The sequence below is a fragment of the Heliconius melpomene genome, chromosome 10 (assembly GCF_056956725.1).
Source record: "Heliconius melpomene rosina isolate 202511_hmr_F chromosome 10, ASM5695672v1, whole genome shotgun sequence".
NCBI classification, from domain to species: Eukaryota; Metazoa; Arthropoda; class Insecta; order Lepidoptera; family Nymphalidae; genus Heliconius; species Heliconius melpomene.
Window position 1 is genome coordinate 18352973 of NC_140398.1, and position 27028 is coordinate 18380000.

The 27028-nt window shown below is 39.5% G+C and overlaps 6 protein-coding genes across 11 annotated transcripts; 3 read left to right on the top strand and 3 right to left on the bottom strand.

The window, feature by feature from the left end:
• The first annotated feature begins 66 nt into the window (after positions 1–66).
• Positions 67–2139, top strand: LOC146536061 (uncharacterized). The gene is made up of 3 exons (XM_085191680.1): positions 67–520; positions 647–828; positions 1657–2139. Exons 1-3 carry the CDS (start codon positions 427–429, stop codon positions 2110–2112), a joined length of 732 nt encoding a protein of 243 aa, XP_085047806.1. The 5' UTR covers positions 67–426; the 3' UTR covers positions 2113–2139.
• A 210-nt stretch (positions 2140–2349) lies between these two features.
• On the bottom strand, positions 2350–5780 carry Hydr1 (abhydrolase domain containing Hydr1). The gene is made up of 3 exons (XM_085191661.1): positions 5442–5780; positions 5190–5359; positions 2350–3724 (listed from the first exon to the last, which is right to left on the bottom strand). The coding sequence occupies exons 1-3, from the start codon at positions 5544–5546 to the stop codon at positions 2791–2793; spliced, it is 1209 nt and encodes a 402-aa protein (XP_085047787.1). The 5' UTR covers positions 5547–5780; the 3' UTR covers positions 2350–2790.
• A 4346-nt stretch (positions 5781–10126) lies between these two features.
• Positions 10127–16147, top strand: Acadvl (Acyl-CoA dehydrogenase very long chain). Its single transcript, XM_085191660.1, has 5 exons — positions 10127–10465; positions 13615–13804; positions 13892–14229; positions 14523–14664; positions 14911–16147. Exons 1-5 carry the CDS (start codon positions 10389–10391, stop codon positions 16036–16038), a joined length of 1875 nt encoding a protein of 624 aa, XP_085047786.1. The 5' UTR covers positions 10127–10388; the 3' UTR covers positions 16039–16147.
• Positions 16148–17737: 1590 nt separating this feature from the next.
• Positions 17738–19999, bottom strand: beg (malonyl-CoA-acyl carrier protein transacylase beg). Of its 4 annotated transcripts, none has more exons than XM_085191665.1 (3): positions 19858–19999; positions 19078–19660; positions 17738–18664 (listed from the first exon to the last, which is right to left on the bottom strand). In XM_085191665.1, exons 2-3 carry the CDS (start codon positions 19434–19436, stop codon positions 17851–17853), a joined length of 1173 nt encoding a protein of 390 aa, XP_085047791.1. In that variant the 5' UTR covers positions 19437–19660; positions 19858–19999; the 3' UTR covers positions 17738–17850. The 4 variants fall into 4 exon arrangements, with proteins under 4 accessions (XP_085047791.1, XP_085047790.1, XP_085047789.1 ...); XM_085191664.1 differs by having other exon boundaries at positions 19738–19875; XM_085191663.1 differs by having other exon boundaries at positions 19748–19867.
• Positions 20000–20221: 222 nt separating this feature from the next.
• LOC146536065 (zinc finger protein 706-like) lies at positions 20222–23289 on the top strand. Its single transcript, XM_085191681.1, has 3 exons — positions 20222–20442; positions 21187–21331; positions 22841–23289. The coding sequence occupies exons 2-3, from the start codon at positions 21188–21190 to the stop codon at positions 22928–22930; spliced, it is 234 nt and encodes a 77-aa protein (XP_085047807.1). The 5' UTR covers positions 20222–20442; position 21187; the 3' UTR covers positions 22931–23289.
• Xpac (DNA repair protein complementing XP-A cells homolog Xpac) lies at positions 22808–26365 on the bottom strand. 3 transcript variants are annotated; one of them, XM_085191678.1, is made up of 4 exons: positions 25245–26365; positions 24963–25176; positions 23842–24063; positions 22808–23744 (listed from the first exon to the last, which is right to left on the bottom strand). In XM_085191678.1, the coding sequence occupies exons 2-4, from the start codon at positions 25145–25147 to the stop codon at positions 23312–23314; spliced, it is 840 nt and encodes a 279-aa protein (XP_085047804.1). In that variant the 5' UTR covers positions 25148–25176; positions 25245–26365; the 3' UTR covers positions 22808–23311. The 3 variants fall into 3 exon arrangements, with proteins under 3 accessions (XP_085047804.1, XP_085047805.1, XP_085047803.1); XM_085191679.1 differs by having other exon boundaries at positions 24963–25155; positions 25326–26363; XM_085191677.1 differs by having other exon boundaries at positions 24963–25155; positions 25245–26359.
• Between the last annotated feature and the right edge of the window lie 663 nt (positions 26366–27028).

A 27028-nucleotide genomic window follows, 5' to 3' on the forward strand; every position in this document is an offset into this window, starting at 1 on the left:
CACATGATCATGAAGTTCCTAATTTATTACTATTTTTATTCTGTTGTGGATAACCACAGAGCACTCTCTGACATACTGTGTCTGACGGTGACGGGTCGTCACGGTCGGAGGGAGGGCTGCGGCTGTGCCTTGTCAGTTGTCATTTGTTATTATAATTTATTACTCTATTATACATATTAATAAAGAACATAATATAACTAACATAACTGACGAGTATATTACTATATTATATTCATTGTTGTTGTAAAATCATAATTATTACATATAAATACTGTATTAGTGTTTAATTAATCTATTTTATATAAATGTAGACAATATCAACATTGCTAAACAATATAACAAATGTGGTATTCTATTAGTAGTTTTGAAAATAATAAGTAGATTTTTTAATAAATAATAAGTAAAACGCAGCTAAGATTATAAATAATGGAGTCACCAGTGGAGGACAAGTCTCGTTCAGACATACCGTTAATCTTAGTCAGCGCTTATGATGTAGCAAGTGCTAATATGTTAATATCAGGTATGTGCATGTCATCCCCCTGACTATTGTTATACTCTTTGACAATTTTTTATCACAAAAAGCGTAATGAAGATGCTGTATATGTACACCTACATGTTTATTTTTGTAATAATCATCATATTCCAGAAATAATAAATTCAAATGCACAAGAAGAAAACAAAACTCAAAATAAATCAGAAAGCAGAATTTGGAAAATTGAGAACAAATACTACACAGCAGAAGTAGAATTGTACCCTCTCGCTGACAATAATACATTGCCAGTGTCACTAGCAGACAGACTGGAGGCACACATAGTTTATTGTGATGAGGTACATGATTGAATTTTTGCCTTTAGCTATTTCTTCAACAAAAACACTGAATCAGCTTAGTTAAAACGTAGTAGAATTAAAAAATTTTGTAAGGTGATCTTGTGTGAGACTTATCTACACACTATTAGTTGTTTTCAGACATAAGATTGAAAAAATATGTTTTAGCTGTTTCTGAAATTTCCATTATAAAACCAGATTGCCCAAACCCTAATCAACTGGCTACTCAATTACTCGGCCAGACCATAACAAGCCAAAGCCGGCTAAAGAGATGCTATACTTTGCAAACGCCACAGTAGTGAACTATATAGAAGCATTATATATAGTATACAGTCGAGTGCAAGCTTCACCCGCCACAATCTTTCAACTAATCTGCTCATAGTCTCAAGACAGATTCCATGATGAGCCCTTCAAATAAAAAACGTTAGACATAGGATTTTTCATTTTACGATTTTTATCCATAGCGTTTTCGTGTGACGCAGTTACGCATAGACACCAATGACGTAAACACTACTACAAAAATATTATTAAAGGTTAAATAACTTTGAACTTTATAGCCAATACTTATGACTCGATTTCGGAATGAGGCGTGTGTGGCGCGTCCCTTTGATAGGTTCATTTGTGAGTTCGTCGTCCTTATGGTGTTTCATTTTACACATTTTTTTTTTACATTTTACAAACAACTATAATTTTTTGATTTGTTTTGAAAAAACTTTTTTATTTTTGAGTTTGAGTAGTTAAAACTGTGGTTTCATCGAAAGTGGTGCTGACAAAAACACTATGTATATCTTACCAATAATTATAATTGTGTATCTAAAACCGTGTGCACAGGAGGACGAGACGGCGCGCACGCGTGCGGAGGAGCGGTGGTTGCGTGGGGGGGGTGAGGCGGCGGGAGCAGGCGTGCGCCTGCTCGCGATCGCCGCCGCCGACATCACACCTGCGCTCGCCGCCTGGGCTTGCCGCCGCCGCTACGAGCCCGTGCCGTTGCAGGAGGCGCCGGCGCCCGACGACGCCGTGCCGGAAGCGTGCGGCGTGGAGCGCGTGCGCGAGGCGCTGCACGCCCACGCGTGGCGCGGCCTGCGGCGCGTGGTCGGCGCGAGGGGCGCGCAAGAGGCTGACGGCGGCTCGGAGGACGAGGCGGAGGCGTTCGCGGCGGCGTTGGGTGCGCTGCGGGAGGCACGCGAGGCTGGCGCGGCGCTGCCGGCGGCGGAGAGACGGCGCGCGGCCGAGCGCCACACGCTGGCCTTCCTGCGCTCCATCGGCGTTGACATGCACACTATCTGAGACATCTGAATATATCACTTGCTCTTGCATGTACTTTTATTTGTATCCTCACTGTTCAGCTGAAAAGATCTTTGATGTTACTTTATGCATTTGTTGAAAATGTGATATCGAGAATGTACTTCTAATTGTATGATGGGCTAAACTCCAAGAATACCTCACGGGTAAGCGAGAATGTTTCCCAAAAAGTACACTGATAAAAATGATATGATTCAGTAAGGGTATAATTAAAAATAGGCCTTTAAAATATGGTTATTTATTGAATAATAAAAACAATAAAAACTTAGATATGTACAGCGCGCGGCCGCGGGGCGGCGCGCGACAAGCGTGCGCGTGCTCGTGCGAAAACATCACAGATTAGTTTTATTATCTCTTTGGACGAATGTATGCATATTATATATCTATCTCGTATAAAATGTATATAACTCTCAGGCGTGCGCATCGTAACAATGAACTTCTCGGTCGGCCGATGTCAGCTTACATTCGCAGATGTAATTATACAATCTCAACCATCACTCCCCAACCTCTCACTTGCGCGTATTTGTATAAATATAAATTTGCATATAATACTCTCTTTACATCTCGCCGTAGACGGCGTAATACTAGTTTCCTTGTCAAATATCACAACAGATAAATAAATGTTTAAATTATTAACAATTGTGCGTACACGTAAATGCTGGATTACTGCGTCGGGGCGTCGCCGGGGGCGGGCAGCGGGTGCCGCAGCATAGCGGCAAAGTACTGCTCGGCCAGGCGCGCGATGTACTGGCGGCGAGGCGCGCGCGCCGGGGGCGCCGGCCACCAGCCCTCCAGGAAGCCGATGTGTCCGCCGCGCGCCGTCAGCGCCAGCGCCACGCGCGCGCTTTGCCCCGCCTCTGCCTGCGGCAGCGCGCCCGCTGGCTGGAAGGGGTCGTCGGCGGCGCACAGGCACAGCAGCGGCACGCGCACGGCACCCAGGCGCCCGCGCAGCGACGCGCGCGCGTAATACTCCTCCACGGACGCGAACCCGAAGTGCGCTGCCGTGAAGGCGCGGTCGAACTCGCGCACAGTGCGCGCGCGCTCGACGAGCGGGTGGCGCGCCGCCAGGCCGTGCGCGCGCACCGTGGCACGCAGATTGGCCGCCATGTGGCGCGACAGCGGCGCATTGAGCGGGCGCTCGATGGCGTCGGCGCCGCGCTCCACGTCCAGCGGCGAGGACACGACGAGCGCGGCGCGCAGCGAGTCGGCGGCGGCGGCAGCGTGCTCAGGCCGCGCCAGGTAGTGGCCCAGGATAAGGCCGCCCAGCGACACACCCACGGCCAGCAGCGGGCCGGGCGCGGCGGCGCGCACTGCGGCCACAACCTCGGCCAGGTCAGCGTGCGACAACGCACAGTAGAGGCGCGGCGTGGACAGCGGCACGCCGCCGAGACCGCGGTTATGGAACACGACGAGGCGCGCGCGCAGGCCGCGCGCCGCTGCCGCTAGGCAACGCACGTAATCGGCCTGCGCGCCGCCTGTCAGACCCGGCAGCACCAGCATCACCGGCCGGGGCTCCTCCGCGCCGACCTCCTCCGCCAACCACTCGTCCGACCAGTCTAGCGCAACCTGCCCGCCATCCGACAACTTCAATATTTGCCTGGGAGAAAATTACATATAAAAAATGGATTAAACAATAATCCTGCAAACTGTCAACAAAAATATAACTTTTTAATAAAAAAAAACAATATACACATCACAACAAAAGGTATGGACCATAAGTCTGTAGTGTAAAGAAGGATAATCATTAAAAAAAACTTGCATAACACATCGTATATTAAAATTTATAGACAAATTTAATATCAGAATACTTCACACAGTATCATAGCAACATACGCTGGTATTAATGCTAAAGAGTAGAAGTTTGAAAGTGGCCACAAACAACTATATCATGTTCCATAGTCTCTAAATATTTAATCACTAGCGGCTGCCCTATGGCATCGCCCGCTTGAACTACTTGATTATTAATTTAATAAGCTTCTGCTTGACTCTGACTGACAGTCAAATATGTTGATGTTAATGAATAATTTAATTTACTCATTCAGTAACAGCCTTAAATGTCAAATTATTGATTTGGGTAACGATTTATAACATTCTTTGTAAACTAACTGTAATGATTGCATATTACAATAATAATAATAATAAAATCTTTATTTCTACAAAAGAAAGTAACTACATAAACAACAAAGCGTTACATGAAAGAGGCTTGTACAAGTTACACAGTATAAAATGGTTTCCTACCTCCTAAGCTAGGAACAAACCTGTATTTTAGGGGGAAGTGAGTCTGGTGTACAATAAATACCCAAATCCAAGCGAATAATCCAATATTGAAATAAAATCCAAAATAATTAATTGAGAACCTCCTCCTTGTTTTGAAAGTTGGTTTAAAATACAGATTAGTTACAAACAAATACTGATTTATTATAAGTACAGATATGGGTTGCTATACATATGCAGGAAAACTCATGCCTTGAGTTCATTCAATTGACTATAACTCGAAATATACTTTACAAACATACTATAGATGTTAAGTTGGGGTAAAACAAAGAATTGGTGAAAGTATTACGTAAATCGGTTCCGTACTTTCAGAGATTAGTGTGATCATACATACAGACAGACAAACAAGAAATAAAAAAAAATATTTTGCTTTCTATTATTGTTTTTAAGTGCTCCTCTATCCATTTCAGTCAAAAATATGTACAGACAAAATATTTTCACTGTTTTATATACATATAGAGAAGAAATAAACAATGTAAAATATTGGAATTTCTTGAAAATTTGTTGCACTCAGCCTCTCTTTTAAATTGTGTTTTAACATTTATTTTAGTAAAAATCGAAAATCTTCAAAATCTTTGATATTTTAAAAATTAAAACTAATATTTTGAAGACCTATTTTTGGTCCGGAATCCCGTTATTTTAGAATTTTCACTTTCGCCAACTGATCACTACAAAAAGTATTAATTTCCAATAAATTGCCTGACAATACCAAAAGTCAAGGCACACAGTGAGATAATAACATGTTCAAGTATAACTGATGATTATTTGTTAAACTAAAATAATCGTACCGCCTATACTTCACTGTAGGAAGGAAGTGCGACCGTATGACGGAACCCAGCACGGTCTGCAGGCGGGATTCCACGCACCACGGCGTGGGCCAGTACGGCTCATTGAGTAACGGAACATTCTCTTCTAAAAGTTGCCGAAATTCTCCTTTTCGACACACCAATATTGGTTTCTAAAAAAATGTAATTTACTTGATCAATGAGGACGAACCAGACGCGTCGTATTCCCATAATAATGAAGTTGATCAATCTTACCTTGACGACTTCTACGAGATAATAGGTTATGTATAATAGCGATACCGATATGCACACTAGAAACTCTTTCTTAACTTCGAAAATATATAAAAATACTCCTAACATTATGCCCTTTGCTTTTAAATAAATATTTAATCATAAATAACTAGTAAAATTTGAAATAAATAACATATTTAACGTAAAATAAGTAATGGGTGCAGTGAGCACTTTAACAGGAAACTTATAATTTGATCTGCAAACTTCATAACATTTCATTGCCAACTTCAAACTTTGACACTGACGTCCTAACAGTAAGTTAATATGAATACCACGCACTCGAAGCGCCATAAATAAAGAACTGAACTAAATTCAGAATTTATAATATTTTATTATCAAATTGTCTAGTCTAGTCTTTATTATAAAAAAATAGATTCTGGTAAATTAAAAATTGAACAGTAAGGCTAGCCACACACACTAGTGTTGCCGATCGATAGTAGACTATCGGTAGGCTATCGATATTCTATCGATAGTTGTCTGATAGAAGGACTATCGATATTATAATAGATAGTATCGAAACTATTGATAGTTCAAAAGGGTACAATACTATCGGACAAATGCAACACTATCGATAGTATCGTATCTCCAGTCATAAAAGTAAGGCATTGACGTTGTCAAAATTTGTTGTATTTTACAACGATAATTTTATTATTTATTTTGTTTGAAAAAAAAACTTTTTATTTTTAGCAAAAAAAAGATTTTTTTAATTGTATTAGTCTTTTATAGAGTAGTTAAAACTTTAATTTAATGTGGTGCCGACACTTCCACCCGACTAGAAATTTTTTTTTTATGGAAAAGGACGAGGCAAACGAGCGTTCGGGTCACCTGATGGGTCACGGGTGACTTACGAGTAAGTGATCACCGCCGCCCACGACCCCGTGTAACACGAGACGCTACAGGTGCGTGGCCGGCCGCCAAGGTGGAGGTGAACTCTGCCTCTCTCTGAGTAAATGTGGTATGGTGGTATGGTTCTTTAAATCTGGCGTTCCGAGCGTGCCAGTTGAGCACATATCACTTCGCCAATGTCACGTTGTATGGAGAAGACACGAAGGAGGTTGTACGGTAAAAAATAGACAATGTTACACGATAGGAAAATGCATGTAGAAAAAAAAAAAGATCCAGTTAAAAATTGCCTTCACCTACAAAAAAAGTTAAAATTAGCACAATACATTATATACATAACACAGAGATTAGTAATAAAAAATATGATACAAAGGTTAACTTATAATTTAATTTTGTTATATCTAATATATTTACATAAAAATTTACAAAGAGGACCAAACACAAACATTAACAAACATTGAACACTAAGAGGACGGGGAACTTTATGGGGAAGGACGTCGTATAAGGGACGGATTAGCTTCGGGCAAGTGAAAAGGATGTGAGGAGGGGAACCGTCGTCTAGGCCACATTCACACAGTGAGTGGTCCCTGACCCTGATCTTAGCTAGGTGCACAGGCGTACATGCATGTCCTAGACGCAAGCGACAAATAGTTGATATAATCCTCCGTTCAGTAAATCTTTGGGAGAAAAACCAAGGTCGCCTGGGGATATTAGGTTGAATAGCACCATAGAATTTACCTTTCTGAGATTTTGACAATTCCCAAAATTCAGACCATGACACATCCAAATGAGTTGATGCAAGAGACAACAGATCCTGGGCCGAAATAGAAGAGTGATCTGAATTACCACACTGGATGGCCAATTTTGCGCACGAGTCTGCAGATTCATTCCCACTTATTCCAGAATGACCTGGAATCCATGCCAAAGTAACATCCAAACCCTTTAAATAACATGAGTACAGTTCTTCACGAATCCTTAAAATAATTGAAGACCTTAGTTTACTATGAAATGGATTTCCCTTTATAGCCAATATGCAACTTAAAGAGTCAGTACAAATAACAGTCTGTTTAAAGTCATGGGAGTCTGTGAACCGGATTGCTTCTAACAAAGCAACAGCCTCTCCAGTAGACACAGATGATTCGGGGGGACATTTAAATTGTAATATAATTTTGAATTTTGGTATCCAGCAAGCTGCACCAACACAGCTTTCTTTTGAAAGCTTTGATGCATCTGTAAAGATGAGGATGTGGTTTGAAAAATTTTCATTTACTATGGATTGAAATTTTGTGTTGGTGTCAGCAGCTCCCTTGGTTAGACCAAGATTAGTGATAACAGAAGGATGGTGTACTAAAGCTTTATAAGGTGTACAGAATAAGGGATTAGATGGAGAAGAGGACAAGGGATGAGGAAGAGAGGTAAATTTCAGGAAACTATTGAGCAAGTAGGGTAGGGGCCTGCCCGGAGGAATGAGGTCCGCTAAATCAGATAACTTGGACCATAGAGGGTGGGATGACAGCTGTAACATTTTACCAACAAACCGATTAGACAGGAATTGGCGATGGATAGGATAAGGAGGATCAACACACTCAACCTGCAGTGCGTTGGTGGGAGAAGACTTCATTGCACCTATAATAATTCGTAGGCATTTGTATTGGATTCTATTGAGTTTTTCAGTAGCAACTTTGTTAAAGGGGTCTAAGACAAATAATCCGTAGTCAATGTGACTACGGATAATGGCATTGTACAGTAGTTTGAGAGTATAAGGGTGTGCACCCCACCACACACCAGACACAGCTCTTAAAGCGTTGATGCCGTTTTCACATTTTTTACTGACGTGTTCAGCATGGGCAATTCCGTTCAGTCTTTTATCGAGAATCATGCCTAAGAATTTAACATTTTCTGCTAATTGGATAGTATTATTACCGCAATAAATTTGAACATTAGGAGTTACTCTCTGTTTGGAAAATACTACCGCCCGGCACTTTGCTACTGATAGTGCCAAGCCATGATCAGAGAGCCACTGGTTTAAATAGTGTAAAGCAGTATTCAGACGATAAGTTATGTCCTCCACAGATTTTGAGCTGTAGTAAAGGACGATGTCATCAGCGTATTGAAGAATGTTACAAAAACTATTGACAGACAATTCAAGGTCATGAGTGTATAAATTATACAACAGAGGACTGAGAGCAGAACCTTGAGGCAAACCTTTCCAGACAAGTCTGGGAGGTATAGTAAGAAGTGGATGTTTCACAGATATCGATCTACCGGTCAGCAGATTACATACGAAATGAGCCATCCTCGGCGGAATACTCAGCTGGTGCAATTTTTGCCTGAGTACCGGAAGAAGAACATTATCATATGCAGATGCAACATCTAGAAAAACACCAACCAAATACTCTCCTTTGGCATACGCTCGTCGAATGTCTGTAGTAAAAACACTGAGACTATCTGTGGTACTTAACCCCTTTCTGAAGCCAAACTGAGAGGGTGCTAAGATATTTCTGCTCTCCACTATCCACTCCAGACGATTTTTTATAAGCCGTTCCATAATTTTTGATAAAGCAGAAGCTAGAGCAATGGGTCTGTATGAATTAGGATCAGAAGGACATTTTCCAGGTTTTAGGATGGGAATAACATTTTGGAACTTCCAAGATTCGGGAATGTTACCTGATTGAAATATGTTATTGATTAGATTTAAAAAGTGCCTCTTAGACTTCTCATTTAGTCTAGCAATAAAAGAGTAAGAGATACAGTCCTCACCTGGACTTGTATCTCTTAAATCCGTTAAGACATTTTTGAGTTCTTCAAACGAAAAATTTGCATCCATTTCATCCAAAGATTCAATCAGTGGGGATACAAATAAATCATAAGACGGTACAAAGGGAGGAGCAAGTTTATTAGCAAAATCATTAAGCCATAAAGAGGGATTATTGGAAGTAGGACTGGAACTATTGTTAAGAGAACGACGAAATCTCCTAACATTCGTCCACACAAGTGAGGAAGGAGAACGAGGACTAAGGGATTCACAAAAATTAGTCCATCCAAGTTTTTTCTTTTTCCCAGTTAAGTTTCTAAATTTCGCATCTCTGCGTTTGTACTCAATGTAATTCTTCATAATCATACGGGCAGCATATGATTCTTCAGCAGATGTTCGCCGATCGACAGAATCAGAGCATTCCTGATCCCACCAGGGATTGAAATGCATCCAATTCTGAATGGAGTGTTTTTTAGGGATATGCAAGTCAGCTGCAGACAAGATGGCAGAGACAAAACGATCATAGCAAAGCATGATATTCTCAAAATTACCGAATTCAGGAAGATTGCCCAGCATGCAATCCACAGAGTCGGCATACTCATTCCAGTTAGCTTGTTTTAAGTTATATTTAGAGGAAGAATTTAGAGGGGGAGCAGGGGAATATCTATTATGTATAGAGAGGAGTATAGGGAAGTGGTCACTACCATGGGTAGAAGGAAGAACAGACCATGATAGCTGGGAAGCAAGAGAAGGAGAAGATAAGGAAAGGTCAACAGCGGTCTTAGGATTCTGATTTGGATTAACCCTACGAGTCGGAGAGCCATCATTGAGAATGCAAAGAGATACATCATCAATCATGTCTACCAACGAAGGAGAAAATCCATCACAGTAATAACACCCCCACAACGAGTGATGGGTGTTAAAATCACCCAGGACCAACACAGGACTGGGAAGAGAAGAGAGTAAATGTGTTCTGTGAACTCTGCCATGGGTATTGACACTGACAGATACTGTCGTGACATATGTCACTGTCATGCGTGCGCCCCCCCACGAGCTACACTCAACATTGGCAGTTGGCAGGCTTCCAGCCGTGGGCCGTTCACTGCGGGACTGTGAACTATGGTGTCTCGTAGTTCATGCAGAGTGAATACGTTATGGTATTAACTTGTACAAGTTATAGTAATACCATTGTAATTTAATAAAATTATATTATTCTCTCAAAGTGATATTTTTAAACTAAGAAATTAGGTGCAATTTATTATGATATAGAGTTATTGTGCATTGAATTTTTTTGTGAACATTAACTAGAGAAGATGAGGAGCACAAAGCTGGCGACGTGCGCGAGCCGCTGTCTGAACAGCCATAGCAACAGGCTGTTCGCCGTCCGCAGGTCAGACTCATCCGCTATGTTTTAAGATCATAGATCATAATCCAACGTTACTACGTTGTTCTGGTTCTGTCGTTGCGAACCTTGGACTTTGTACTGTTGCCCAAACACGTATGTACTAATAACAATCTTATATATTATATTCTTTATAACTTGTCTAACCTTAATAATTGTAACTATTTTACAAATGATTATTCGTGTGGTGTGTAACAAATATTATTGTTTAAAAAATTGTATGTACAGTTATGCTAACTTTAAGAAGTAATCTTGTATGATATTTTCGTAAATTCCAAATACTAATTAGCTTTAATGATAGTGACAAAAACAAACATATTTTTTATATATTATTACTAGTGGACCCGAACGCGGCTACGCCCGCTTAAACTATACGAATATTTATTGAATATATTTATGAAATTATTTTCAGCTTTCAATAGAGAGATGAGTTAAACAAGATCATTTTGGATGACATTTTCTAACAAACTTTGCAAATCGTTGCTTAGCAACGGTCGCATAGCGACGGTTGTTATTAACATGGCAGAATAAATTGCATGTCAAATTAATAATTATTTAGTTAGTATTTTAATATATTGGTATATATCAAAATATTTCAAATATGAAAAAAGTAAAATATAAAAAAAGGATCCTATGTTCATCCCAAGACCCTCAAGTATCTCTATATGAGAATTTGATCACAATTAAATTAGCAGTTTGGCCCTGATTCCGTAAAAGACAGACACACAGAGCTACTTTCGAATTTATAATATAGGTATGGATTTTATACGATACCTTTTCTAGCTAAACAGATGATAGAAATAAGAGCCTGGTCTTTTTTGCACTAAAGTTATTTTGGATATTATTTTGTGACCATTAGTTTGATCCGCTACACAATATAAATGAAATATTTATTAATAAAAAAAAAATACATTTATTTTAATATTCAATTTAATTTGTATTAGGTTCATCTGAAAACTTTTTGTGTACACTGATTGAATTTAAACAAAACACTAATTTGCATACTGACTTAATCTATTTGTATATGTCACCCTAACATAATGAACATCACAATTGTTTGTTTGTGACACATTAGTTTATAATCTAACTCTTATATTTATAAACTATCTGAAAATTGTGATCCCACATTGTCAACGCAAAAACTCACCATAGAACTCAAAAACTACTACAGTAGGCTCAATATATGTAATTAGTAAAAAATATAATTTATATACTAAAGCCACCGCACCTACAGATAAGGCGATTTTTAAGTGCTGGTTAGGTTAGTTATTTTTTTATTTAAGTTTCTAACCTAACCTAACCTGCACTTAAATAACCATATACCTGCAGAAGTGTTAGTACATAAATATCAAAGTCACAGTATATAATCTTAATTCTTAATAGTTTATTTTTTAATTATCAAATATATTAAAAAAATATTCTCAATACAACATACTTTTTATCAAATAATAAAAAAAATAATGAAATTGACACCTTTTTAGATTCTGAGCTCTGTGGTCACAATGCATATTGGTTGATTTTGCTGTAAAGGTGACCAATCAGGGCCAGCGTTTAAAGAGTTCACAATTTTCAGATAGTTTATAAATGTAAGAGTTAGATTTTAAATTAACTGTTTTCATAATCTTATGGTGACATATACATAGATAGGTGGTCTGTTCAGACAGACCACCAATATCCAAGGACACTAGGATCTATGTATACTGAAATGTACCAGTGGTTAAGTTTCATATACTTTTAACATTCTTATAAGATATCTGCAAGATCCTAACCAAACCATAATGAGATCTAACTCAGTCACATCACCATCTAATTATGTAATAACTGGCTGCATGTTTTGTATTGTATCAGCATCACATATTTCAATCCTAATTTGTAATTATTGTTTTCAGTCTTTTGAAATTTAAAGATATAATACATGTAATTTTGTATAGTAATAGTTGGCAGTAGTAACCATATGGTAAAATAAGAATAAAACAAAATCATGGACACAACATTGTTTTTGATGATATAACAGGTTGATTCATTATTATCAAACAACACAACAGGTGAGTGAAAATGTGAGGATGCAGTGCCCAATGTAAAAGAATTAAAATATTTTCTAAGGTTTGATTTTTTATTAATCTTTAATAAACTTTATTTTTAAAAATATTATCTGATTCTTCAACAAAGCCTAAGCCTCGCAAACTCATTTCGCAGTCATTATTAAAATATTTTTTCTCCTTAAAAATTAAATGTTGTTGTTACTTTAAAATTAAAAGTTTTTGTTACTTATGTAGAATAGCAACAAATGTAATTAAAATTGTATTTTAGTGTTACATAATTTTGTAATCATAACATTATATATAATATTTATATAGATGTCCCCACTGACTGAGGTGAGATGCATGCACAGCCATAACTGCTGATGGTAGAAACATGTAATTTGGACAAATGTTCATTTTTGTAATGTGGACGGGTGTCCAGTGGTTAGTGGGTACTAAGAAGGGATTTTGATAAATTTTCACCCTAAAGGGAAATAGGGGTTGAAAGTTTGTATGGATTTTTTTAAATCAGCACTGATTTTATAAAATTTAAAATTCAGACTATTCAGAAAATAGTTAATTGTGTTTCACAGTTTTTTTAGAATTCACCCCCTAATCTCTATACTTATAGAATAAAACAGTAAAAATATTTTGTCTGTACATTTAGTATTTTTGATTGAAATGGATAGAGGTGTAGGGGTCACTCCGATGCTATAGCCCACAGAGGGACACTTAAAAACAATAATAGAAAGCAAATTGTTTTTTTTAATTTCTTGTCTATCTGTATGTATAGTCACGCTAATCTCTGAAAGTATTGAACCGATTTACTTAGAACTACTACTACTGTTTCTGAATGAGTAAATTAAATTATTCATTGACATCAACACTCACTGTCATTTGACTGTCTCTGTCAGTCAATTCTGATTATTAAAAAAATAATCATGTACACGCTCGAAGCGCCATAAATTAAGAACTGAACTGATAATCATGTAGTTCAAGCGGGCGAAGCCGCGGGCGGGCCGCTAGTTGAAAATAATTTCATAAATATTCGTATTATCCAAGCGGGCGAAGTCGTATAGGTCGGTAGTACAATATAAAGATGATTTCTTATAACAGCCGCGGCAAGGCAACGGCGGCGGCGGCGGAGGCGCCTCGGGCTGCGCGCCAGAATGCTTCTTTCACTCTAAACTTGTTCCGCGGGCAGTTCGAGTCCGCGCAGGTGTTTCCCTTCCCGGAGCCTCTCTCCGAGGACCAACGACAGACGCTCGTCGAGCTCGTGCCGCCCGTCGAGAAATTCTTTCAAGAGGTACTCATCAAATAAGTAATCAGTAATAACTTATAACAGCGTGTATAATGATGATAATCAGGCGAGGGTGTGTTTGTACGTACGCAGGTGAACGACCCGGCCAAGAACGACGCGGACGCGCAGATCGAGGAGGGCACGCTGGCGGGGCTATGGGAGCTGGGCGCGTTCGGGCTACAGGTGCCGGTGGAGTTGGGGGGGCTGGGGCTCAGCAATACGCAGTACGCGCGCCTGGTAGAGGTGGTGGGCGCGCACGACCTGGGAGTGGGCATCACGTTGGGCGCGCACCAGTCCATCGGGTTCAAGGGCGTGCTATTGTTCGGCGACGAGCGACAGCGCGCGCACTACCTGCCGCGCGTCACCGGCGGCGAGTACGCTGCCTTCTGCCTCACCGAGCCCTCGTCCGGCTCCGACGCCGGCTCCATCAAGTACGACCATGTTGTGTTCCGATTCTCGGCCGAGTCAGCCTGACTCACTGACTCTGATAATGTTAAAAAAAACACCTTCACGCCTACGGGAACCTACTGTTAAGACATTCCGTGCCCCACTTTCTGCCGAATTCTGGAGGCATTGCGTGTTGAGTGGCAGAAATCAATACCGCGCTTTGCCAGAACAAAGAAATGGAAATATAAACATAATTAAATATTTCACTTCCTCGAGTGGGGATCGACACGCCACGACGGCCGCCGATAATGTTACATTGCTCTTTGTGATATTCCAGAACACGCGCCGTGCCGACGCCGGATGGGAAGCACTTTATACTCAATGGATCGAAGATCTGGATTAGCAACGGAGGCATCGCTGAGATTATGACAGTTTTTGCACAGACACCCGTGGAGAAAGACGGAAAGACTGTGGATAAAGTGAGTTGCTGTTTCCTCTCTTTGTTATTATTACTTTATGAAAAAAAACTACTCATTCCGCGTGCGAGGGCCCATCGTGTCGCAAAATGTTTAAAGATATAAGGATACCCTTTTACAAGCACAAGATTTTATTAAATATTACTGTATTCAATTTTGCTCTTATCTAAGTTGTTTGCAAAATTAAAATCTTCAATTGAGTTCTGAGGCTCTGTCTGATGGTTTCTTTAATGTCTAAGAGGTTTACAGGTGACGGCATTCATAGTGGAGCGCGGGTTCGGCGGCGTGTCGTCGGGCCCGCCCGAAAACAAGATGGGCATCCGCTGCTCCAACACCACGGAGGTGTACTTCGAGGATGTGCGCGTGCCCGCCGCCAACGTGCTGGGCGGCGTCGGCAATGGCTTCAAGGTGGCCATGAACATCCTGAACAACGGCCGTTTCGGCATGGCGGCCGCGCTGGCCGGCACGCAGCGCGCCGCACTGCGCGCTGCGGCCGAGCACGCCGCCACGCGAGTGCAGTTCGGGCGCCGCCTCGCCGACTTCCCCGCCGTGCAGGAGAAGCTGGCGCGCATGGCGCTGCTGCAGTACGTCACTGAGTCGCTCGCCTACATGGTCAGCGGCAACATGGACGCCGGCGCGCAGGACTACCACCTGGAAGCCGCCATCTCCAAGGTGTTCGCCTCTGACTCTGCCTGGGCCGTCGTCGATGAGGCCATCCAGATTCTCGGCGGCATGGGCTTCATGAAGGCCACGGGACTCGAGCGTGTGCTGCGCGATCTGCGCATCTTCCGCATCTTCGAGGGCACCAACGACATCCTGCGGCTGTTCGTGGCGCTGACGGGCATCCAGTTCGCGGGCTCACACCTGCAGGAGCTGATGCGCGCCTTCAAGAATCCGACGGCGCACCTGGGGTTGATCTTCAGTGAGGCGGGGAGGCGCGCGGGGCGGGCCGTGGGGCTGGCGCGCGGCGCCGACGTGGGGCCGCTAGTGGCGCCCGAGCTGCGCGAGGAGGCGCGCGAGCTGGCGCGGCGCGTGGCACAGTTCGGCGCGTGCGTGGAGGCGGCGCTGCGTCGGCACGGCCGCGGCGTGGTGGAGGAGCAGCTGGTTCTGAACGCGCTCGCGGCGGGCGCGGTGGACGCGTACTCGACGGCGGCGGTGCTGGCGCGCGCGTCTCGTGCGGCGGCGGCGGGGCTACCGGCGGCGGCACACGAGCTGGCTATGGCGCGCGCGTGGTCAGCGGAGGCGACGGCGCGGCTGGGCGCCGTGGAAGCGGCCCTGGGGCCGGCGGCGCGGGCGCAGGGCGCGAGGCTCACGACGCTGGGCCGCGCAGTGGCGGACGCGGGCGGACAGATCTCGCACTCGCCCCTCAATATATAGAGTGGTGAAACTCGAAAATCTTGTATTATAGGAGATGAATACGTATTATAGGAAAATAAATGTATACAATGTGTTAAATTATTTTTGAACATTATATTTTTGCAAAAGATATTGTTATTTTCATTTCCTTGATGTTAATTTTTGTTAGCACCACTTTAAATGAAACCAAAGTTTTCTAAAAATTAATAAGTGATTTTTTCAAACAATATAAATAATAAAATTATCGTTGTAAAATTAAACGCCATTTGTAAAGATTGACGTAAACAAACAGTCAACACAAATCTGCCAAAGCGGTAAGCGGCAGTCGCACACGCCTCATTCATGAAGTCGAGTGCTGGCGGCCAAGTGATGTTAACTCAATGCAACACTTACAAAACAACACATACCTACTTACATATATCGTTTCATCTGTTCACTTATTTAAGACATAGCTAGATTTCAAATTTTCAGAGTCCCCCTTATTTTAGAATGAAATACATAAATTACATCTCTGTAACATAGACATATAACGTAAGGATATACGTCTACGACATATTCAATTACGGGGCCACGTATGAGTTCTAAATAAAAAAATTAGTAGCATTTAAATTACCGTCAATAAAAACTGGCCCTAGTATTTTATTTCGATGAATGCCAGCCCACACAAATTAAAATAATATTAATGCACTCCGCAGAAGTACTTAGTGAGAGTACGCCATTTTAAAATAAACTAAAAGTAAAAAAAAAAAAGAATTTGAACTCAAAGTAGGGTGAACCCAGTATCGTCTTTGGTTTTGTGGGCTACAGTATCGTGGCGATGTTAATCGGACGAGACCTTATATTCAACTCTTTTATTATATATTTAATTTGGTTATTTATACGCTACAAAACAATAGTGGAACATTATTTCACAATTGCATTTGTAGCGAATAAATTCAGGTTGCTGATATAGCGTGTTTATAAATAATATAATAAGACTTGTGCAATACCCCTACAGTTTCGATGACGACGTCCTAGTTTGCGGTATAAAACTCACAAGCAAATAGCCTCCTCCATGTTCATTCTCGATAAATGTATACACTATATTCACTAGAATGCCGCGCGGCCATGTGAACGTAGGGGGTTATGCGACGTTGCCGTTGTGTACAAGTCGCCGATCGACGTAGCGTCTCCCGCGCCCCGCCCTTTAAGCATCGTCACGAACCGTCGTGGCGCAGCGGCAGAAGGGTGTGACTGTAACGCAACGGTTGTGGGTTCGATCCCCACTCGAGGAAGTGAAATATTTATTTACATTTATATTTCCCTCTCTTCGCTCTGGTGTCGAGGCAAAGCGCGGCGTTTAGTTTTGCCACTCAACACGCAATGCCTCCAGAATTCGGTAGAAAGTGGGGAACGGATTTAATGCTTAACGATTGTAAAACCTATATTCACAAAAACAATCAAAACTCGGAATAGCAAAATAGTTTTAATTTCTTTATTTATATTTCTATTTCAAGCGGGCGTAACCCCGCACGGGCCCACTAGTTTTAAATAAAATTACTTGACTTTGACTAGGATTTTTTAACTAGTGATAGCCTAATAAATTTTCATTTATGCTCGAAGTATTTATACAATGCCCGCCGTCTTTATGTAGGTACTTTTTCGTCCTATGTGTTGCTATATGAATGTATATTAAAATGCATTATTAGACATAAAGAAGGTGAAAAAGAAAAATAAGATATTTATTAATATTGTAGTATGTAATATTTCTAAATTTGATTTATTTTAAATATTTATATATGCAGGGCGATTCAATATTTACATGAACATTGTTCAGTTGATCAGTCAGGTCGGTCACACGTCGACCTGCAGGCACGAGTCCCAAGCGCGCGCGTTGACCAGCTTGAGCGTGGAGCGTAGTGCGCCGCCCGGGCCCAGCGCCAGCGTCAGCGGCTGCGCGTGACCTCGCGGCCGCGCGTAAAGCGCCTGCAGCGCCTGCTCCCAGCGCACCGGCGCCGCCGTCAGCCGCGCCAGACGCCGCCGCGCGCCGCCCGCGCCCGACACCGTGCGCGCGTCCACGCAGGACACCACGCGCACGCGCGGCTCGGCCAGCTCCACGTGCGCCAGCGCCGCGCGTACCGCCGCTTCCGCGCGCGCCATCAGCGCGCAGTGGAAGGCGCCCGCCGCCCGCACACGTGCGCTGCGCCGCACGCCGTACGCCCGCCCCTCGCGCTCCACCACGCGCAGCGCCGCCTCGTCGCCGGCCAGCACTTTGCAGCCGGGCGCCAGGTAGTTGGCGACCGCGCACACTGCGCCGGGCGTGGCGGGCGTTGCGCGCGCCGCCGCCAGCAGCGCGGGAAGGCGCGCGTCAGGCGCCAGCCACACGGTGAGCAGGCCGCCGGGGCGCTCGGTGGCGGCGGCACGCATGGCGGCGGCGCGCAACTCCACAAGGCGCAGTGCTGGCTCGAGCGCGAGCGCGCCAGCGTACACGAGCGCGGAGATCTCGCCGAGGGAGAAGCCGGCGACGGCGCGCACGCGCTCAATGGCAGCGGGGCGCTGATCACGCGCGAGCTCCAGCGCGCCCAGGGACGTTACCAGCACTGCGGTCTGGCAGCGCCGATCCAGCTCGTCCTCGGGGCCCTCCAGGCACACACGGGCGACGTCCCATCTGTACACCACTTCACCTTTAGTTGATCACACAACAAAAATGAAAAGAAAGTAAATCGAACCAGTAGATCCAGAGAAGTGTTTAATTTAAACAAACAAACTCTTCCGCTTTATCTCTATATACAATAATAAAACAGTAAAACTATTTTGTCTGTACAATTAGTATTTTTGACTGAAATAGATAGAGGGGCACTTAAAAACAACAATAGAAAGCAAAAATATATTTTTTTAATTTCTTGTCTGTCTGTCTGTATGTATGGTCACGCTAATCTCTGAAAGTACTGAACCTGATCTAATGATAATGGGCATGAATACCCTGAGAAGGAGTAAAAACATTCAGGTATTTGATGCTTACAGTACTCCTAACAAGCATTACCAGCGGTTTTTTCTATATAGTTTTGTAAAAATACAAACCCAACTACACTTGAAGCTAGTTGATAAAGTTCTTTTGCAGCAGGAATATGCATTAACCGCTGTCCCATGCCCACATGCTGCGATCCTTGTCCAGGGAATAACAACACAGTTGTTTCTTTAGGATCTATATAAGACTCAGTTTCCTCTTTAGCATTTGTTGTATACGGCTGTGTGGCCCACTGCAATTCTCCTTCCGCAGGCGCCGCCGCTCCGACTTCTTGAAAAGCACTTGCATCTTGTATAAGTCTGCGAAGAGGGCTTTCCTTTTCGCTTGAAGTATAATTTACTTTAGAAGATATCGTGCGGTGCAAGAAACACCACTTTCCACCAGAAATAATTCTACGTATCAAATAATGCATCGAGACATAAAAGTAACATACAATATTATAAACTGTCTTTATATTTTCTAACCTACTTAGAGCAGAATAATATTTTTGTTCAGTTCAGTTCTTCATTTACGGCGTTCCGAGCGTGCTAAATAAATTTGTTCAGTTTAGCTCCTCCTTTATGGCGCTTCGAGCGTGCCAGTTGAGCATAAATCACTTCGCCAATGTCACGTTGTATGGAGAACACACGAAGGAGACTGTACAGTAAAAAGAGATTATATTACATAATAGGAGAATGCATGTCAAAAAGAAGTCCAGTTAGAGTACGTACTACCTTCACCTACAATTGTTTATCCTGGGCTCCGCACACAAACTTACATTAAAAATTGACATTGACAGTAAGTGTAGTAAACTAATTAACTATACAAATAGTTTATACTGAAATCCTATTTACCTTATCGTGTAATTTTTTAATTTTTATATACATCTTTTATTATAATTAATATTATGCCTTTTTAATGATATATATATTTGTGTTACAATTTTCTTTATGTCTCAGACCATAAAACTTGTTCTCCTCTTTTACATTGTATCTGGCACTAAGTTATTTAAAACGACATTTATTATATGTAATTATATATTAATTTAAAAATAATTCAATTGATATATGAAATAGTCTAAAGATGATAAATGTTTTATCTAAAATAAAACATTTATTCGAATTTAATCGAATTAAAATAAAAATCTACAAATTACGGTATTTTCGTAACAACAATTTATATCTTTAATCTGTGTGATTTTACCATCTGGCTAAATTAGAAATCTTTCTTTACAGTTTATCACTATCAGTTTATGTCCTAATATCAAGATACATTTTAGGATAAGATTCTGCCGGTGTTTTTTAAATATATATATTTTTTTGTATTACAAAGACTATCTCTGTAATATATATATGTATATATTTTATTAGTAATATAACTAGTAAATACTAGTCTGTTTTGTTGGAATTCTTCATCTTTTGCACATAAACGTTAAGGAGGTATGTAAAAAATTACCTTTATGTCTACTAAGCCTTTGATAATTTTAAATAATTAGTAATATATTGTAATCTATTTTATTGATAAAGTTTTGTGCATCAGTAATGAATATGAATTTTCAAAATGAAAACAAGTATCAAAGTATCACTTTTTCTATTTTTTAGACCTAAACTACAATGTAAAAGGTTATTTTATATGTTTTTTATAATCGGCTACTAATGACGTATGGAACAAAATATTTGTGGAGTTGGATGAAGTTTGTTAAATAACTCCATTCTCTCTGTCATAATAAAGACATTTGATTTGTTTTTATTAATTCGGTACAGACCTCAAACACACATATTATGTATATTTTCTGCGTATTTCCTCCTAAGATGTAAACAAAAAGATTTCAGCCGCATTCAGACTCATACTTATTTCCTATATAAGTTGTAAACAAAATATATGGAGAGTAACAACATAACTTACTAGAAGCTTGATTTCAAATTTAGGTAAATATGAATGCAAATATACTATTGTTCCTTAATAAATAATTATCAAGGAACAATAGTAGAGCAATAGACACTACATGGATTTACCACATGTTGTCGACATGCTTATCTATTTAGTAACATGTGCTACCCATTCCTGGTGTATAGACATTATATGTATAATAGTTATGGTCAATACAAGATATTTAAAATGGATAATAACAATAGTTAATTTCTTATTAATTAAGTTTTTGACAATAGATAATTTTCGTTTAGGATGGCTCGAGGGCAGCAAAAATTACAGTCACAGGCAAAAGCCGCTGAAAAAATGTCAAAGCTCAAAAAACAGCAAGGACACAGCGCCACAGATCAGAAAAAGGCTGCACAAAAAGCACTTGTACATGTCTGTGCCATCTGCAAGGTAAGCATTGTAACTGTACTATTTATCATTCATTCTAAAATTCTCACTCAATATATATAATAGATATAAATCAGCTTTATTCTGTATCCCGCATACAGCAGGGTAGGCAGAGGGAGCTAAAATGTCTAATAAATAATAATTCATTCCCTCGAGTAGGAATCAAAACCCACAACAGTCTCATTACACCCTTGTGCCCCTGCATTGCGTTGGCACATGGCGATGACATACCTAATAAATATGTTTAATCCCTTTTATCATTTTGTAAAGATCGATGAGATGATAAGAAGCAAATAAACACAGTAATTAATAAAAAAATCAATTATGAAAATCATTTAGGTTTTATTCAATACTAGGAACCTGAATGCGGCTTCACTTGCTTAAACTATACAAATATTTATGAAATTATTTTCAGTTTTCAATAGGATTAGTAAGAACAAATAAGCCTAAATAATCAAAATAAGCTGAACAAGAAAAATAAGTGGAGACTTATTATTAAAAAAAATAACAGAGTAATTGGAATGAACAAACAAAATAAGTAAAGTAACTAAAGGAAATTCTTAATATTAGAAAAAGTACCTAACTAATTGAAATTAACAAAAATAATAAGTAAATGTAACCAAAGAAACACTAGGTATATACTAGTTGTGTGTGGCATTGCCTGCTTGAAGTACACAAATATTTACTTAAGTGTATTTAAAAACAGATCTTTCAATTTTATTTATGTGAATAGATCGTAATTTATGTCTTTTGAGAATTTATTTCATTTTGCTCACAAAAGTTGACCTATTTGATAGAAAAATATTTAATTATTTCACTTTTGTCTAAGTAGACTATAGGTACGCGCGCACTGTAAATGCAATTTTCGCTGCGTAAATTCATTTTATTTTCATTTATTGTCATGTCAAAACATTGAAAATTAAAAATTCAGGCAATTCAATGAAATAGTTGTATCAAATAATTGTTTATACAACTGTTTCATTAGCTGTTTAATAATTTTGTCAAAGTATACTTTGAATTAATGTAACTTTTAATTTTATAAACCGATGGTAATAAAAACACTTATATGTTTAGGAAAGCTTGTCAGAATCCATTGGTGACAACCAGCATTTATATTAGTTAAGTGGTTTCTAAAATTAGTGTGAAGAAACAGACAGAAATTTTAAAAAATCATTGTTTGGTTTCTATGATATTTAAATATTCATTTGCGGTGTACCCTTTCCCATTTCCTTAATTTTCTCCTCTACCCAAATGTTGCCTGGAAGAGACCTCATTTAGCGATAAGGCCGCCTTTTTGTACTTTGCTATGTGTTTTTTTTAATGTAATATTATGGATTTATTTTTGGTGTACAATAAAGAATATTTTACTTTACTTTATATATATACATTGACAAAGTCCCTGATAATATTATTTTTTCTTATAATATTTTGGTGACACTAATTGGTCACAATAAGAGGTAGATAAATGAAAGATTGGAATAATATTATTGTAAATTTTTATTTTCTTTTTAGGCTCAGATGCCAGATCCAAAGACGTATAAGCAGCATTTTGAAAATAAACATCCCAAGAATGAGCTCCCTGAAGATTTAAAGGCTATATAAAACACTTATTCTTGATCATCACAACACTACACATGTGTGCACATGTGCGACCGACCCCACTCAGTTGAACTCTATGTGATCTCAATCATTCCATACACTGTGTGTGTTGGTGCTGTGATCATCAATAATAACAAACTTTTCTAACTAGATATAATATCACATTTTTTATTTATAAAAAAAACTGTTATTTAAAAAATTGCATTTCATTTTTTCTCATTATGTTACAATCTATGTACAACAAGCACTGGTGGCAAACACTGAGGTTTATTTTCAAACAGCAAATAAGAAAGAGGTGTGTTCCGTGCTTATCGACACTCATGTATGATGTTAAACTTAAAATATAGATATTCTTTCATCAATGTGATTTCATTTCGACGGTGGTCACATTTTCTCGTAGGTGTCGACGTACCCGCAGGCGCAGGCGCGCCGGTACTCGCCGGCGGCCGCGTCGTAGGTCTCTGGCCCAAAGGCGTGCTCGTGCGCGCGCCGCGTGCACTCGTACAGGCTGGAGCGCACGTCCATGCGCAGCGCGCGCAGGCGGCGGCTCGCAGCCGAGCCGGCAGCGCGGGTGCGGCGTTCCTCGCGCGCCTCGCGCTCTGCCTCCAGCGCGGCAGCAGAGCCCCACACCAACAGCGCGCGCTCCTCAACCTGCGCGCGCAGGTACAAGCGCATATCAGCGTAGCGCGAGCGGTGCGGGTTGCGGCGCCGCACGCACCGAAGCGGCGGCGGTCGCGCGTCCAGGTCGCAGTCCTTCAGCAGATACTCACTTTTGGCCTCTGTGCGCGTGATTAAAGAGTGTGCATCTTCATCATCCCTGAAAGTAAACAAGTGTTATAGCATTACAATTTTGCTGTTGCTGCTGTTGCATTGTGAATTCAATGTATTTTTATATCTGTTATAAGTTAACTCACCTGCAAGTATCACAGACACTGTAATCAAATGTATCAAACAGGTAAGACTGAGGAAAGGGTTTCTCACATTCTAGACATATTGGTTGTTCTGAAGGGTGCACAATGGGGGCCGGTGTGGAGGTTACTTTAGCCACAGTTTCAGGCTCTTCCTCCAACAAGAACCCTCCACCAGAGTCCAATGCTTTCAAGGAAGTTTTATCTATCTGTATACATCCTTCATTACTGAAAAAACAAACAATTAAAAATTAATATTGGTAATGGTTAATGAAAAAAATTTTGCACAAGAAAGTTAATAAAGTCTTGTAAATATTTGAACATATAAAAGAGTTATATAGAATATTGTACAAAAAGCAAAGAAAAAAATATGAGTGTATCATACTGAATTTGGAATTTATAAATACATCATCAATTTACATGAAAATGATTACAGCTAATAACTTTTTATAAAATATTCACCGCTTGGTGAATTTGCAATAGTTTGTTCTCTAACTTTTTCATGTAATAATGAATGAATCTAATCTAGCTTCATACTGTATTGCTAGCAGGGTAGTCAGAGAGAATGGAGCGCCAAAAGCTACAGTCCCTACAGGTATCTATCTCTTTATTGTGGATTCGATCAGCTAAGCTGACTCCGCAGATCTTGCAAATAGATTGCATCTCTACAGCATTCATTTTTCTTTCATTCTTCTGTAATACTCATGTTTTGCTGATGTATAACAGTGTCAGTACCAACACTACATTGTGAACGGCCAAATGTGCAGCTGTGCCCAAGTTTTGCCAGCTCATCAATGCAGCCTAGGCACCATTAACCCTGTTACCGGCAGTAATATATACCTTTCTGCATCATCCTCATATTGTACAGCCTCTACTGAACATACTTCCTGTTATATATAATTTATGTTAGTAACATTGTGTACCTTCATTGACATTTATTTTTATAATTGTAGTGTGGGGTATTTAGAAAATAAAGTAGTATTGCTTCATACTTGAAACTGGTAGTATCATTTTACTTCCCAAATAACAGACCACACCTACTTATTTCGTATAATTCAATGGAAGTTAATTTAAATATTTTAATTTCGAGCAATGAGATCTGTGATAATATATTGATGTATGCTTACTTTGGTCGATGCACGAGACGAGCTGCTCTCAGTGCACAAGCTTTTTGTCTGTTTCGTTCAGCGCGAGCGCGTTGAGCATCTGTTAAAGAACTTGTCTCCTTAATGTCTGCATTAATAAGTGATTCTTCTACGGATATTTTGTTTTCTTTAACTAAAAATCTACTGTCATTTTCTGTATTTGCCATAATAGAATCTGTAAAGCCGTGAAGATTATCTAAGTACTTTATTTGGAAATTAATAAATTGCTAAAAATAAGTTCAAACAATATTTTTTTCTACTTACTTTTATATTTATAAGCGATCTAGATACATCATTCTATATATGTAAAAACAAACTTTATAAAATTAGAAATGATATAGTAACCTTTTTTATTTTTAATGCATAATTAGTTTGGACATACAATGTAATAACTTTTTTTCATACACAATATAAAAAGTAGTTTGTTGCTAATACAAGGAACATATACTAGTGCAGTAGTGCTAATAGAACTTGAATTTAATTAAAAAATTTAACAGTTGACACTTGGCCACAGAAGCAGAACACATTTACCCAAAGGGTGCACTTGGCATAGCTGCTAGTGTTGCCAATTAGAAATGTTAATATATAGAAATATTAAAAATATCTAAACCATCGTAGTTTCGCCCACATATGCTGTATTTGCCACAAATTCATTATTATTTATTTCATATTTTCATAATTCTGAGAAAGTGCAAGCATTACGTGGCGGCAAGGGCGACCGCCGCGGCTGGCGGGACTCGAGCCTATGCTTGCGCCCGTAAACAATGCGTTGAATTATTTTAACATTTTCTCGAAAAGTATATGTCTAAATTACATGCTATACAATCAAAGTTTATCTTACAAAAATTTCTTGATAATGGAATAACTTTCGCTCGTAAGTTTCAATATCCATCTCAAATAGTGACTTATTTACTACCTATTTAGATTTACCATGTTACAAACTGTTTATAAACCAGGGCTTGAAATAATATTACCGGTAACTTGAAATCCATCCATCCATATCTATATGGAATTACGGTAAATAATGTTAACAAGCCATGTTTTAAACAACAAACAAACTCTTCTTAACATTATGACTAACAACGTACTGCAACTTAGACATAATAATTACAAGTACCGTAACGAAATTGTGCGTAGCCCTCTAAAGCAGTATACTTTTATTTTCAATGTTCTATAACCTATCTCAATAGAGACAATTTCAAAAGACTATAGAGTTCTACAGATGTCGCTACTCGCTAGCTGTTTGACATTTGTTCGACGTAGTGACGTATGACGTAGAGTCGTAGGTAAATAAAAGACCGACAGTATGAGGCTTTATTTCTACAAATTGTACAATGTTTATGCTTTAAAAATACTATTACATTTTAAAACAAAATATATTGAAAGTAATTTTTAATGATACATTAAGTTTGATGAATATGAATGTTTCTTATTAAGTAAATAAAACAAAGATTTTTACAATAATATACAAAACAATATTAAAACTTGGGTAATGACAAAGTACATCATCTTTATAGTATTCAAAATTATTAAAGGAATTATTTAATAATATTATTATTTAATATAGCATTTCAAAATAAAGTAAATATTTAAATCGAACAAATATTGAATAATCTTCTTATTATTCTTTCTATTACCTTCTTCTTCTTATTGTAACAATGATTCCCGGGATGAAGCCTAGTTTGATAGTTTTATTTGATTTGATAGTTTATGAATAACAGACAAATAGATATTAATAAAGTTACTTTTACCTTACAGGAAACATTCCATGATTATTTTAAGCATTTAAATGTTTATTTAAATACCTGGATAATGTCCTATCATGCTGAGAATGCTGTACTTCTAATAAAACTGACCTCATCAGTGAATACTCTAAAAAATTTACAAATTTATTATGATTTTCATCATAAGTAAACTTTATGAATATAATTCACTTTAAAATATACAATGATTACTAACTCTAATCTTATATACAGTTAAAATAAAAAAAGAAATACATGTTTATTATAATACTAGTAGTACATACCATTTATGTTGTCTTTAGTAAG

Excerpts from the sequence above, each read along its gene's own strand:
- LOC146536061 (XM_085191680.1), top strand. The coding sequence starts at position 427 with ATGGAGTCACCAGTGGAGGACAAGTCTCGTTCAGACATACCGTTAATC. Across the intron at positions 521-646 it reads TGCTAATATGTTAATATCAG|AAATAATAAATTCAAATGCA; the intron begins GTATGTGCATGT and ends ATCATATTCCAG. Across the intron at positions 829-1,656 it reads ACATAGTTTATTGTGATGAG|GAGGACGAGACGGCGCGCAC; the intron begins GTACATGATTGA and ends CCGTGTGCACAG.
- Hydr1 (XM_085191661.1), bottom strand. The coding sequence starts at position 5,546 with ATGTTAGGAGTATTTTTATATATTTTCGAAGTTAAGAAAGAGTTTCTA. Across the intron at positions 5,360-5,441 it reads ATCTCGTAGAAGTCGTCAAG|AAACCAATATTGGTGTGTCG; the intron begins GTAAGATTGATC and ends ACATTTTTTTAG. Across the intron at positions 3,725-5,189 it reads CCTACAGTGAAGTATAGGCG|GCAAATATTGAAGTTGTCGG; the intron begins GTACGATTATTT and ends ATTTTCTCCCAG.
- Acadvl (XM_085191660.1), top strand. The coding sequence starts at position 10,389 with ATGAGGAGCACAAAGCTGGCGACGTGCGCGAGCCGCTGTCTGAACAGC. Across the intron at positions 13,805-13,891 it reads TCGAGAAATTCTTTCAAGAG|GTGAACGACCCGGCCAAGAA; the intron begins GTACTCATCAAA and ends GTACGTACGCAG. Across the intron at positions 14,230-14,522 it reads TCCGACGCCGGCTCCATCAA|AACACGCGCCGTGCCGACGC; the intron begins GTACGACCATGT and ends GTGATATTCCAG.
- beg (XM_085191665.1), bottom strand. The coding sequence starts at position 19,436 with ATGCATTATTTGATACGTAGAATTATTTCTGGTGGAAAGTGGTGTTTC. Across the intron at positions 18,665-19,077 it reads CTAGCTTCAAGTGTAGTTGG|ATGGGACGTCGCCCGTGTGT; the intron begins GTTTGTATTTTT and ends AGTGGTGTACAG.
- LOC146536065 (XM_085191681.1), top strand. The coding sequence starts at position 21,188 with ATGGCTCGAGGGCAGCAAAAATTACAGTCACAGGCAAAAGCCGCTGAA. Across the intron at positions 21,332-22,840 it reads ATGTCTGTGCCATCTGCAAG|GCTCAGATGCCAGATCCAAA; the intron begins GTAAGCATTGTA and ends TTTTCTTTTTAG.
- Xpac (XM_085191678.1), bottom strand. The coding sequence starts at position 25,147 with ATGGCAAATACAGAAAATGACAGTAGATTTTTAGTTAAAGAAAACAAA. Across the intron at positions 24,064-24,962 it reads CGTCTCGTGCATCGACCAAA|TAATGAAGGATGTATACAGA; the intron begins GTAAGCATACAT and ends TTGTTTTTTCAG. Across the intron at positions 23,745-23,841 it reads AGTGTCTGTGATACTTGCAG|GGATGATGAAGATGCACACT; the intron begins GTGAGTTAACTT and ends GTTTACTTTCAG.